General features: G+C 41.8%; 1 protein-coding gene across 1 annotated transcript; it reads left to right on the forward strand.

Moving 5' to 3' along the window:
* Positions 1-6: 6 nt before the first annotated feature.
* PGK1 (phosphoglycerate kinase 1) lies at positions 7-13,567 on the forward strand. The gene is made up of 11 exons (XM_085319782.1): positions 7-77; positions 2,383-2,434; positions 3,383-3,538; positions 3,653-3,797; positions 6,244-6,347; positions 6,966-7,085; positions 9,648-9,762; positions 10,082-10,261; positions 10,984-11,161; positions 11,441-11,539; positions 13,084-13,567. The coding sequence occupies exons 1-11, from the start codon at positions 14-16 to the stop codon at positions 13,122-13,124; spliced, it is 1,254 nt and encodes a 417-aa protein (XP_085175908.1). The 5' UTR covers positions 7-13; the 3' UTR covers positions 13,125-13,567.
* The last annotated feature ends 414 nt before the right edge of the window (positions 13,568-13,981 follow it).

Raw genomic sequence — 13,981 nt, forward strand, 5'->3', positions numbered from 1 at the left:
GGCGGCGGGCAGGATGTCTCTCTCCAACAAGCTCACCCTCGACAAGGTGGACGTGAAGGGCAAGCGCGTGGTCATGAGGTGAGGCGGCGCCGCCGCGGCCGGGCTCCGCGGGGAAGGGGGCAGCTGCTGCCGGACAGCCCTTCCGCCGTCCCCCGCCCCCGTCCCGCTGCGCATCCCGAAGGCGCCGCCGTAAAAAGCGGCCGCGTAATCTGGCCGGCGAGCCGTGAGATAACCTTTTCTTCTTCTTTCCCTTTTCCCTCCTAACAAGAGCTGAATTGCAGGTATTTGGGGCTTTCTGACATGACGCTTTAAAGTCGGAAGTTATAGCTCCTTGGCAAAGTGCGAAGGCCTGATGTGGGAACGGCTGCCAAACGCGGCGTGCGGCTCTAGGTGCACCCTTCCCTGTGCTGTTCTTTGTCCAAGGTCATCCCTACGCGATGCATAAATATTTGCTACCTTGCCGTGTGAGCAGGTCGCTGTAATAACTTTGTAACTTCCCCTTTCCTGCAATCTCTGTATCAGAGATGTGCCTTTTTAATTTTTTTCTCTATTGCCTTGCTTTCAAGCAGTTTCCTAGAAATTTCCCGGAAATGCCAAAAATTGGATCCCTAATGAGTATCAAAGAAACAAGCTCAGAATTTGTGTGCCTTTCCTAAACGTGGTGTAACAGAAAACTTTACATCTTCATAACAGCCGAATTTCTTGCCATCCCTCCGGGATTTCCTCTTCTGACATGTTCTGCATTATAGCGGCTGGACTGGCTGATTTTTTGGTCTCCAATAGTTAATATCCGTATCTATCCTTGCAATTTTTTTGCCTGGCTACTAAAACAGAGTGAAACGGCAGATAATGTGCTAGTCTTTGTGTTTCCTGCCTGCGCTTCATTTCCTTGAAAAGAATCGCCGTGTGCTCTCACTACTATGAAAATTAGTGCCTTTTTTCTCTCCTCTTATTCATGATAATTTTGGTATACTCCTAACCTGCTTATCTTCCAGTCGTAATGCCAAAGGCAGTGGCTTTCACAGAAATAGGGGTGGGGAGCTCAGATTTCAGCAGAGTTGACTTATCAGGCCTGCAGCGAGGAGCAAGGGTGGACGGGATCTTTTGTAGCTCTGGCTCTGCAAAGCAAATTATTCTTTTATTCACTCATTTTAGAATAGCATAGCAATCATTTTAGAATAGCAATCATAGCATGATTGTGGTGCTTTTTTTTTCACCTTTTCAGAATTAGTCCATTGTACTGTGGGTTGCCAGTTGATTTTTTTTTTTGCTCAGCTACCTCTATTTTGCTGACAGCTTTTGARACTCTATCCATATGTCTCTTCTGCTGAGCGTGCTACAAGAAAATCCAAGCAACCTCTTGAATTTTGGTGTTCTTTAATATAGATCAATGCTCAATAAACTGCAGTGTAGCATTTCATTTTCYTCATTCCAATATACAGTTACAGTAGTGAGGCTTTCTCTCCCTCCCCAAAAGAAAAGGATTTTTCTGCTTAGGGATCATGCGTYGGCCATGCTTTCTTTGAGCACGTTAGATGGGAGAAAAGACTCCATCATTTTGGCATTTGATGAGTAAATTCTGCCTTTAGCTGTTACGCAACTCAGCTTCCTGTTGCCGCTCAGTCAGCACATGGGCACAAGGTAGGCTGCTCAGAAATGGCTGATGAAACTCCTCCCTTTCCTCTCTTCAACCGGCATGCCGTAGGGAAGTTACCTCTAGATCCACATGGGCTCTTCCAGCGGGAATGTAATAAGCTGCAGCAGTTAGCTGCAGAGAGGTCAGAGGTAAATAATTAAAGTGCGCCATCCAGTACAATAGCTGTCTCACCAATAACAGATCTCCGCTTTGAAAACCTTTCAGAAAAAGTCAGAAATCCCCTTGATAGACTTAACAAAAATTCAAAGCTGTAGGCAATGACTGGACAGCTGCTTCAGCCTGTCTATTTGCCAGASCCACCTAATTGAGTATTGAAGAGGCCTTATTGGAGAACACAATGTTACTTTACATTATCCACTTCCTTTGCCTGGGAAGCCCCTAAGTCAGTGATGTGAGAGCACAATTTTCTAAATGAATGGCAGTTTTATGCTTCATTGCTACTGCATATGYATCATTGCTGCTGTAGTCATAACTGCTAGGATGTATTAGTGGCATAACTTTACTAAGTCGCTCTACTTGATGTTTGTTCTGTTTGCATTTTGTTGTTACAACCCGAAGTGGCTAACAATATGTTAATTTCGTGCTGAGACTTGTGCACAGCAGAACTGAAAATCTTGCTTTAAATTTAATTGTAACTGTTTTTCTAGCCACTCCTTTTATTGACAGGCTTCATATCCTTTGTTAAAGGCATTTGTTGTATATTCACTTTTTTTTTTTTTTTTTTTGGGTTGACTTCAATGTTCCAATGAAAGATCACAAAATAACCAACAATCAAAGGTAAGGCCCAGTTTCCGTCCCAGATGGAAGCCCCAAAGTCCATTTTCTCTCTGATTTCAGCCCAGTACTGTTAGCAGTATCTGGAAAGCTACTTGTGGTTAATCTGTCAGTTGTTGCTACCAGGCAATTAAAGGCATCTCAGTAAATATGATAACTGTTATTAAAAAAAATGCAGCTGTTAGCAAACTATACTTACTACAGGCTGCTTCTCACCATTGGTGCTGTGGAAAGTATACAGAAAATGTTTCTAACAGCACAGATTCTAAACTTCATTTTTTAAATCTGGTTGCAGTGCTAAGACTGTTTCACAAGCATGCCTCTTTGGCTTTATGTGAGAATTTGATGTATAAGCTCACTGCTCAGCATCCCCAGCCTTCCTTTTATTGGTTCAGGATCACTGACTAAACTAGGAGGCATGGTAATGTTCCAGTTTCCTGGCATTTCTTAGCTTCAAGCAGTCAGCAGAATTTAGATGGCAAAGTGCATTTGACTCTTGTGCCCTACATCTCTCAGAAGATAACAGTGGAACATCTGAAAATGCACTGAGATATACAATGCTGTTGATGCATGCTGGACTGTGCTTCAGGGACTGTAAGAATTCCTTCCTGCTTTCCTTGTGAGAGGACTAGGTTATGCTCCACTGGGAAAGCTGTATTCTGTGAGATGTAGTTAATCGCCTGGACATAAGAACTAGCAAGCAGAGGGTTCCTGAGAAGCCCAGTATTCTTTTGTGGGAAATACTGGTAATGATACCATACTGTCTTTCAAGAGGTAGGCTGAATCATGCAAACATCCAAGGTAGGATGGACTTCTTAAATAATAGTCCTGCTCTTATGCTCTATTTCTTCTGCCCTTTTTGAGGGGCTTTCAGCTAAGTGGTCAATAATTCTGCTTGCCTGGTAACCTCTGTGTGAATCCTTTTTCACTTCTTGTTCTCTGCCATTACAGAATCAAGGCGGCTGTTCCTACCATCAAGCACTGCTTGGATCATGGAGCCAAGTCAGTGGTTTTGATGAGTCATCTGGGTCGCCCAGACGGTGTTCCCATGCCTGAAAAGTTCTCCTTGGCTCCAGTGGCTGTGGAGCTTAAAGCTCTCATGGGCAGGTGAAGTAGAAGAGCAGTTCAGCATGCATCAGGCCCTGTCGGTGGGCCTGGATGCTTTCCTTTCTGAAAGGAAGAGTAATTGGTGGGCTGACRGTGTATATCCTGTGTCTCCAGGGAGGTCTTATTTCTGAAGGATTGTGTTGGTCCTGAGGTGGAGAAGGCCTGTGCTAATCCTGCAGCTGGCTCCATTATCCTCCTGGAGAACCTCCGGTTTCATGTAGAAGAAGAAGGGAAAGGGAAGGATGCTTCAGGGAACAAGGTGAGGCTTGAAGTCTTGTCTCTGTGCAYGCCTGTACTGGCCTTTGTACCTTGTTTGTTCTAGACTGACAAGGACCTAGATGTCTGTCTGGAGTGCTGTTTATCAATTTGTTTTCGAAAGGATGTCAGCGTGCTTTTGTGCAGTAAGTCTGACCACTTGTGCTCTGAGTTTAAGTCAAACACCCTGAATTTTTACAATGACAAATCTGACACAGAAACTGGCCTTAGAGCCTTAAAAGCCCTCAGTGGACATTATCTTTTTGGAATCTCATTAAGTGCTAAACTAAGCCTATTTATCTGGAAAAAAAAGGAAAAAAAGAGAGGAAACACTGTGTGTAATTTCTTCACATCTATTTTTTTTTTTTTTAACTCTAAAACATTCTTGAGAAGTCGGAAAACATGTGCTCGCTGTAGGTAAACACTGAGTATTTTGAGCAACAGGAAGAAGTTCCAAAATGAAAATGTTTAAGTGAAAGGCTATAGATGGCTATGCCACTAAAAGAAAGGCTGAGAAGGGCTGTGCAGGAAACTGGTTGCTGCTTATTAGACTTCATCTGAGGATGTCTAAAACAAAGCCTGTCAAAGATAGCTTACTGTCATTGGGACCATGAAAACCACATTTCCTTTGCTCTTCTCTGCTTAATGTTGTAATGCAATGTCTAAACGTTGTACTGTGTAGGGATTCTCAAACCCCTGAGTAAGGCTGCTTTCTATTAGAGTAGCCACTASAATCCAGGCTGCTGTGCACCTCTGACATTTTCTTGAAGGTCAGGAAGAATGCTTGCTCCAGACAGCTGCTTTTCTTAGCGACGGTGACCCCGTTAACTTTCCTCAGGCCATGGCTCCTATCAGATTCAGTGCGTGGAGTGGAATGCTGACATCGTGTGGTGCCCTTTATGGAGTGACACAAGACTCTTGTAGCTTAAAAAAATGGCCCAGAGAACTAGTAAGCCTTTGCAGATGGCAATGAGAAGTTGATCAAGGCTGGAATTATTCACCATCACCTTGTGCCACTGGAAGCCAGTATGGTGGCAGGGAGAACAGAGACACGAGAATTTAGTTTTCTGTGGGAAATGTTCCCTTGATTTGTGCACTTCTGTAATTCATGCATTATTTAGCTGTCTCTATGCATATGGAAGTATGCAATGCAGTTGAGCACAACAGGAGAGGTACAGTTGATGGACCTACTTGTCCTAATAGAAGTGAAAGCCAGTGCTATGGAAATAATGATGCTATGCAAGAATGCAGATTGAACTGGCAGCTGGAAAATGGCTCCCCAGAGCAGATGAAGTGGCAGTGGTTCCCTTATTCAGAGCCTCTTGTGTTCTGCTTACAATGTTACTGTATAAACAGGAACACTTAATTTTGTTGCGTAAAGCCAGTCAATTTAGCAAGTGAAGGAGCAGTTGACAGCATTATTCTACCATCTTGCAGTCCCTTTGGCTTGTCTTTTCCTGCTAAGGCTACATGAGTAAATGGGACATCCAAAGCCTTGCTGAACCATCTGTTATATATTAGCGTACTTCCTGCTATCGCCCTTGTGATACTACATCTTGGTACCAGCAGATGCAGTAAGAGAAAAGACCTCATGTGGGATGGTGAGCTGATGAGGCAGAAAGGCACTTGCAGAAGTGATTGCCTGACTGCTAGTCCAGGTAGTTCTTTAACAGCACATGGCTATGAACAAGGTCCRGGAAGCCACTTCACTCTCCAGGACAGCACCACTGTCTTTCTGGTGGTGGGAAAGAAAACTGAACTACTTGAACCATCCTATGAGGATTTGAGAGGATGCTGGAGGATGGAGAAAGCGCCTGTTAACAGAAATGCATCTGTACACACCTGTTCCACACTTATCTCCAGCATTCCTCAATTGCCTGGTGTCGCCATGGCCCATGTTGCTGTGCAGGCTGTTTRTAAATTAGTTCTCAATGTGGTTGCTATGTGAACTTTTCTGGTGCTCATCCTTTTACCTGTGGTGATAGGAAGCAAATTTTTGCTCATTGAGCATGAGTGTGTTTACTCCTACCTTAGCATTGTCTTGTCGCTATGCTCCCTTTCTGTGTTACAGTTCATTGCACACAACTGAAAATCTGTTCAAGAGAGACCTAAAGATCGGTAGAGTTGGAATTTATTCCTGCCCTACTGATGCCCTAAAAACTTGAAGCTTRAGGTAGAAACAGTCATCATGTGTTGGGGAATAGCAAGCTCTGGGACTTGACATTGATTTTAAACCATTTAAATCTTTTTGTTGCTCCTACTGGACTGAGAAAGAGCATATGAAATACAGTGACCCACAGGATAAGCCGATAAAATTTCTTCAGCAGTCCTTCCTTTGCTTTGGGTTTACAAGCCAAATGGCATAATTTGATTCTATTTGATTCTAACGTCAAAAGCAGCTCTATGTTTGTAACTGAATAGCACAAACTTGTCGCTCTTTATCTTCTTAGATCAAGGCTGATTCTGCCAAGGTGGAGGCTTTCAGAGCCTCTCTTTCTAAACTGGGAGATGTTTATGTCAATGATGCTTTTGGAACTGCCCACCGAGCTCACAGGTGTGTATTCATCTTTTTTTTTTTTTCCTTTTTTTTTCTTTTCCTATTATTCTGCTGTTTTCTTCCTGAACATGTACTCTGCAGAGGAGTTGTATGCTATTTAAAGTTCCTCTCTGATGAGAACAGGAGACAGTTGAAACTCTGAAGATACCGCCTTGATTAGGACTTGTATAAACACTCGTGCAATTATAACAACCCTCTTTTCCTGTAGTTTAGTGGCCCCAATTGATTATTCTCATCSAGTGGGTTTAGCTACACATACATGCAAACTCTGTAGTGGACCTCTTTGAGCTTTATTTCATAATCTAATGTTTTTGGAGGAAGATATCTCTGCTTTTCCTCTGCTTATTTGCTTCCCCAGCATTTTGGATCCCTGATTAATGCTGTCTTGCATATCAAAATGGTTTATGAAAAAACAACCTCAGAGCAGTAAACTTGTGCAGCTGGCTTGGCAAACTAGGAAAAGAAAAACCAGGTGTTTCTTTTCATGYAAGTAGTAGATATTCTCACTGCTGCAGCTGAGTAAAGGATTGGCTTTGTAATACTGTGATACACAGRTTGTTTGGACTTGTACTGATACAGAATTTCTCCTTTCTTCTCTACACATCTTTTCTACAGCTCCATGGTAGGTGTCAATCTGCCTCAGAAGGCTGCTGGCTTCCTGATGAAGAAAGAACTGGATTATTTTGCTAAGGCCCTAGAAAGTCCAGAGAGACCCTTCTTAGCAATTCTTGGAGGGTAAGACTCGAGAATGTGTCCACTTTTTATTTTTCTTTAACACCAGCTTCTTCTCTGTAAGAAATTAAAAGTTTTCTTGGTTTGGTTCAAACAGGTGCCTTCCCTGGAAGTATACCTGAGGTTCAGATTTGTAGATATGTGCTGAGATCTCTGTAAGATGTGGATTTTGAAGGAGCTAACTGACCCTGTCCACTCTTGTGATAATGTTGTTGTGGTCTCCTCATAATACCTCTTAACCCCCTTATATCCTCTAATCTGAGTTAGTCCGTGGCAGTTTGTTRCACAGATGAACCAGGCAAGCTGTTAGGTACACACGATGGCCCTGAAACACTGTCAGTGACCTTTCCTCCAGAGTTCAGAGTACAAGCATCCTGCAAGCTCAGCACCTTGTAAGTTGACACAGTCTGTCATTATGCAATGGTGACCTACTGTAGCTGGATGAGCCCCTGCTCTTTAGCAACAGCTCATGTACAAGGAGTCTTGAAGCTGCAGAACTGAGTGACTACTTGTGTATAGAAATAATTTCCCACTGCATGCTGGTATATGCATACTCAGTTTAACACAGTAGTTCTATGATAGTCTATTTTAGTTTCTTGGGTGAAGTAAAATATTTTGCTAATTAATGCAAAGCTTCAACACCATAACATATCTCTGTTCTCAATTAAAGTATGTGGCTTATTCCTGCTCTTACCACACATGAATATGCTTTTTAAGTAGTATTCAGTTCTCACAAAGTTTTAAACATCATCTGTGACCTCARTTATACTGAACTTTATTATTATTATTAATACTCTTCCAAATTTTAGAGCTTGCAGGCTATCTGTCATTAAGTGCTTATGTACTCCTCATTGACCTTGGTGGAATCAAGGGAAAGTTTATTACTTTATTACCCATCAGATGTTTGAGTTAGAGTTGCTCTTCAGATGGCCAAATTATTAAAATATCAAGTCTATTACTAAAGTCTGGAAGTGTTGTAAATCCAATTGGAACAAAATAAGCTATTAGAGAGGTGCAACAGGGATGACCAGCATATCAAAGTCTAGGAGCTGGACACAAAACTCGCTATCTGGCCAAGGACTGATGAATACCAACTGTGCATCTTGGTGAGTCACAGTGGGAGCTCTGAGAGCAGTTCAGAGTCACAGAATAACTTTATCTGTTTGAAAACACCACTGCTCCAGTGGTGGTGCAGCTATTCCCAGGTGAGGTGGCAGTATCTTAGCGAGTTTTACTCCGTTGTCTCCTCCCACAGTAGCCCAGAGGGAAGGCCCACTTGCAAGCTGCATGTGGTTCAGCTGCAGGTTGGCTGCCTCTTGTGTATAACAAGATTGGATCCAGAAGTTGAAGTGGGAAAAAAAAATGTTTTAACAAATAAAATGGAAATGAAATGTGCTGACAAAGAACTACTATCAGGAAAGCAATTCAGTGTTAGGAGCAGGGTATGTGCAAGTGAAAGAGGCAGAAGTCCAGTTCACCTTCGCATTTGTTTCCTTGCTGAGAGCTGTGCACAGGAAGGAGGGCCCTGCAGGTTTTGGTGTGGCTCTATCTGTATCWTCAATAGCTTCTTTATCAGTTCAACTCCCCTAGTACAATGACAATAACAACTTCACTGCTTGAATTGGGGTTTATGATGGGTGGTTTATGCCAGAGCGCTCCCTGGCCACTGAGGTGGGAACTGTAGAGGCAATACCTATTTCTTCAGCATGAAAGCATTTTATTAATGAAATCCATATCATTATCCCTGTTTTTGAGACAGAGAAACTGAAGCAACAAAAGGAAAGAGTGTTACCTAATGTCATCAAGCAAAACACAGCTAAACTGAGACTAAAACGCAGGTCTCCTGTGCGCAAGTCTAGAATTAGCCCAGGGCTGTCTCCAAAGATCTTTACCGAGCTTTCTTTCAGAGAATAGCAACAACAAAATTCAGCATATGGCATTAAAGAAGACAGGAGATTTGAGTSCATTTCCTGCCTCCTTTGACATTCTTGCTTAAAGTAATTTTGGCATTGTTATTCCGTTATCGTTCGTATCTTGTGCCGAAAGCAGTCATCTGCTTTTAGGGAGGGCAGTTCTGCACAACAGGTCATTTTGGTAGTTCGAAGCTGTGCTGCGAGTGTGATGGGGAGCTGGATTTGGGCTAGTTATGGGAGCTGAGCATAGGGCAGCATGGTATAGCGAATCAGAGTTGGACAGTGGCTGTGAATGATGGTGCTCTGATCCTTGCTCTGCCTTGCTGAACGGTCCAGGGAAACAGGCATTAAAGTGCCAGATGAAGCTTATATACAAGTAAGGGGGAAAAAAAAGTAAGGCTAAATAATGCTCTTCTAAGCACAGTGTTAACCAGCAACTTACTGAGTTGCCAAATTCCCTTTCTGCCCACTCCCCACAGTTCCTTTGTTGCCTCGTTCTCTGAGTGCCCTTGATATGCCGCAATCAAACCTTGCTGTTACTGAGTAGCCAAGAACTCATTATGAGGCTTCACGCCATCTAGCTAAAAACAATATGTTTCATCTGAGGAGTTTAGGGCTGTGGCTACACTGTTCACTCTCTCTCTTTTCCCAGAGCTAAAGTTCAGGATAAGATCCAGCTGATCAATAACATGTTGGATAAAGTCAATGAGATGATCATTGGCGGTGGAATGGCATTCACCTTCCTCAAAGTGATCAACAACATGCAGGTATGAAAAGAGCACTTCTGTGTCTGCTCCTAGTAAAGGTGATGACCAGAAATCTCTTGAGTATTCTGGTATTAGGAATTGACTATATTGACTCTTGTGAGAGCAGGGAGCACAGAAAATTTTCTTGACAATCAGTCTGCAAAAACAAGGATTACTGACAATGTTTAGGTGGTTTAAGGAACAGTCTCTCCAGAATTGCCACCCAAGTAGTATGGCTGACTGCTGCTGTTCTCTTCTGTAATGACCAGCAGCTAAATGAATGCCTCACTCCCTGCCCTTTTCTTCCCTACTTTCCCTCACCCCCTAATAATTTTTGTAGATTGGCAACTCTCTGTTTGATGAAGAGGGATCAAAAATCGTCAAGGACCTGATGGCTAAGGCAGAGAAGAACGGTGTGAAAATTACTCTGCCTGTTGACTTCATCACGGCAGACAAATTTGATGAGCATGCACAGACTGGAGAAGCTACAGTGGCTTCAGGCATTCCTGATGGCTGGATGGTAAGTTTTAATAGCCAAGCAACTAAAAAAAGCACAGTGGGCAGCAGAGTGGGAAGGACACTTTTTAAAGGAATAAAAATAGTACATACGATCCTTTGTAAATGTTTCTGAAAGGAGTCAGTTGCATGGAGTACATTGGCTTAATGAAACTGAAGCCATGTGGTTTGTCTTGAATTTTTAAGCCTAAAGTAGCTTTTCTGAGATTTGGATTAAAACAGCAAACTTGTAAAACCTTCAGATCTGAGTGCAGTAGAAATCCTTTTATTTGTCCAGAATTTAATTAGAGTAGGCAAAAGCTTTCTAAACGAGGCTTCAAACATCTGACATATATTTTAAAGTGACTCATACTAAAAAGACAAATACCACACTAGACTCCATCCTACAGCAGCAGCTGCTAGCAAATCTCTTTGTTCCTCAGTATTCAGTGCGTACAGAGAAACTCTCCTTTTGTATCCGGTCTGTTGCTGTTTCTGYTTGTTGCATCAGCAGCAAGCTTAAGGCTATGAAAACAGAGCTGTCAGGCCCTTCCAAGCCCCATGACTAGCCTGTCTACTTCAGATCTAATAAGTGTTTGATACCTGGGAGTGTTAATGGAGGGGTGTTCTGTTGGATGTGTAATGAAGGGGAGGGATGAAAAACTTCTGAGGATCCCAGCTAGACACTGTTGACTTGAGATGACGGTTGTCAGTAACTGTACGTATGCTTTCTCTTGCTTGTCTTAGGGCTTGGATTGTGGCCATGAGAGTAGTAAGAAGTTTGCTGAAGCTGTGGGAAGGGCCAAGCAAATTGTGTGGAACGGTCCAGTTGGTGTCTTTGAGTGGGACAAGTTTGCCACAGGAACCAAAGCACTGATGGACAAAGTGGTGGAAGTAACTGGAAAGGGCTGCATCACTATTATTGGTAAGTAGTTGTATGTGTATGTTCCTGTCCTCTTAAATCCGAGCAAGAAGCATCTACTTGCTGAGGCCAAGCTGAAAAATACTGGCCAAATTGTTTTCCTTCTCTAGCGTTCTCAGCTCCTCTTCAGCTTGCAGGCRTGGCTGTGAAGACCACTGTACGTACCCATGCAGAGCATTTGGGAGCACAACCAGCCAGTAGCAAGGCTATGTTGCTTAAGTCGAACAAACAAAATCTTAATTTCTTCTGTCTCATTGATTTTTTTTTTTCCTTGTTTGACAGGTGGTGGGGATACAGCCACTTGTTGTGCAAAGTGGAACACTGAGGATAAAGTTAGCCATGTCAGCACAGGAGGTGGTGCCAGCCTGGAACTGCTAGAGGGTAACTGCTCTTTCCTCTTAACTTGAGCAAATCACATAGTTCTAGGTGCTTTACACTGTGTTAATGTTCAAGAAAGGATGACAGCAGARTATCTTTTCTGTTTCACCTTGTGGAGTTGCACATAATCTTTGAGCAACGTGCTCCTCATAGCTCTTTTTTCCTTAGTGCTCCTCGAGGAGGAGAGGAAAGAAAATGAAGGATTCTTGCAAAGAGCATAGTCTGCCACCCCTGGAAAGCAAAAATGCTGAGATAGAAAATAAGATAGTCTTGAGATCATGCCCTGTTTGATCCTGAGACATGCTAACCAGACTGTTTAAAACACCCAAATACAAGACAGCCCTTTTCAGTTTGTGAAACTTGATTAAAATAATCTCAAATTTTGGATAGAGGCCTCATTTTTAGGAGGTATTTTATGTTTTGAAACGCCCTGGTTTTGGGGAGCCCTCTAGTGATCGCTTACAAACCTACACAAGAAGACTTAGAATCCAAAATGGTGAGAATTTTACAGGATTTTTCTAATGAGTTACATTGTACTCTAAATGAGTTTTCATTTCCTCTGGTAATTAGCTGTTTCCCAATATGTGTAAATTATCTAATGCTGTCAGCTACTCTGTAGAAGGGAAACTGCAATAAACTGCATTGCAGCTGTTAAGTTTCCAGTAGTTATATGTGAGACAGAGCTTTTGTTTCTGTTGCCTAGTGAGTGATGGTAAAGGGAAAGAATCCAGATGGCTAGAAGGAAACACTGTGCAACTGATTTATTCAAAAGGACAAAGTTGCCTAAGTTTTGGCCCAAAATGTGGGTTTGTGTGTGTGATCTTTTAAATGTAACGGAAGTCTAGATAATTAGAAAAGCTTCTGAGGAAAGAAAGACAGACCAACAAACTAGTGGGTTGKGAACAGTGTTAGAATTCAGCACTGCCACAGCTTGAATGTTTGAAGGTGGGTTTTCTTAAAAAAGCAAAAGCAGAATGGTCTCCCTTAATTATTGAAGTAGGATAAAATGAAGAAAAGATGCTTTAGAAAATGCTACACTTAATATTCTGAGTTGTCTTACTCAAAGGTGATCAGATTCTTTCTTCCTATCAAGAAGGATGAAGCATCTAAATACCTGGACATGGGTGTTTTAGATTCAAAACTTACAGGTTTTGTTTCTTTAATTCATTCTTAAAATTTCCACTGTACACTCCAGTATCCTATTTGCAAGCSATTAGAGATTGAAGAAAGTTGACAGCAAACACATTTTTGATTGGATCTGTAGAGTTGCTGCAAAACTCAAATGGAAAAGGATCTTAGTGTTTGGATCTGATGCTAGCAGAGACTTGGGTAGAACTTTACAATTATTATTAACTGAGCATTGAAGACTGTGGTCCTTTAAGAATCTGTCTGCTGACATATGAGTGGAGTTATGCTCTGGATACTCACTACAACATATTCACTGTGTGAAACAGTTTAAATTTAACCTATATGCCTGAATAGCTACAAAAGTGTATACAGGTCCAATCTCTGCCCTTTTTAATTTATAATTTCTTAACTGCTAACAGGTAAAGTTCTTCCTGGTGTGGATGCCCTGAGCAATGTGTAAAGAACAGAGTATTTCCCCAGCTCCTTTTCCCGTGCACAGCCCCTGAGATTCAACACTTCAGCGCTTCTGTACTTCAACTCTGCAATGGGCAGATCGCAGAATGTAGACAGAAATTGGACAGGTTTTGAGAAGAAGACAGCAGAGATATTTTACAACCGCAGTTTACATCATGTGGATTTGTCCACTGTGATCCCACTTGAATTAAGGTAGTTCGTTTAAATTGTTGTTGTGACTTTAGAGTGTATATATTTATATTTTGCCTTTTCAAAGAGATTAATCCCTATTAGACATGTCTGTTTCTCAGAAAGGAGTGCACTGTTTAGCTTCTTCGATGTTCTTAGCAGGCATTTTCATCACTTGACACGGTTCRGAAACCAGAAGGACTCCAATTTTTTTGGAGGCTGACTGTAAAAGCTGCTAAATAAACATATTTAAAATGCTAACAGCTTGTACATGGTTGTTCTTTCAAACTGCTAGAATAGTCTATTTTAAAGTACTTTCATTCCAACTTGAGGCACTGGAGATCTTTTTACATTATTGTATCATATTTGTAATTATTCTTTTATTTTTATTCAAGCATTTGGATCTATAAGCACCCTAACCATCAAAGTGAACGTTGCTGGTAAGAAAGTTGATTGTTATATCAAACTTCCATGCCATGAAATAATAAACATGAAATCTTTAATGTTCCAGATTCAAAATTAAAAAAAAAAAAAAAAAGCAAATGTAAAATTAAACCTGGGCAACTGATGTACTCAATTTGAATATACCAGAAACCATGAAGACACAGGCAGATAAGAATTTAGAAAACATTCTTTGTCTCCCTTCATATGCAAACAGGATTGAAAAACTTTGCT

This window comes from Rhea americana, unplaced genomic scaffold, assembly GCF_003343005.1.
Source record: "Rhea americana isolate MKP2758 unplaced genomic scaffold, rheAme1 scaffold_6, whole genome shotgun sequence".
Taxonomy (NCBI): Eukaryota; Metazoa; Chordata; class Aves; order Rheiformes; family Rheidae; genus Rhea; species Rhea americana.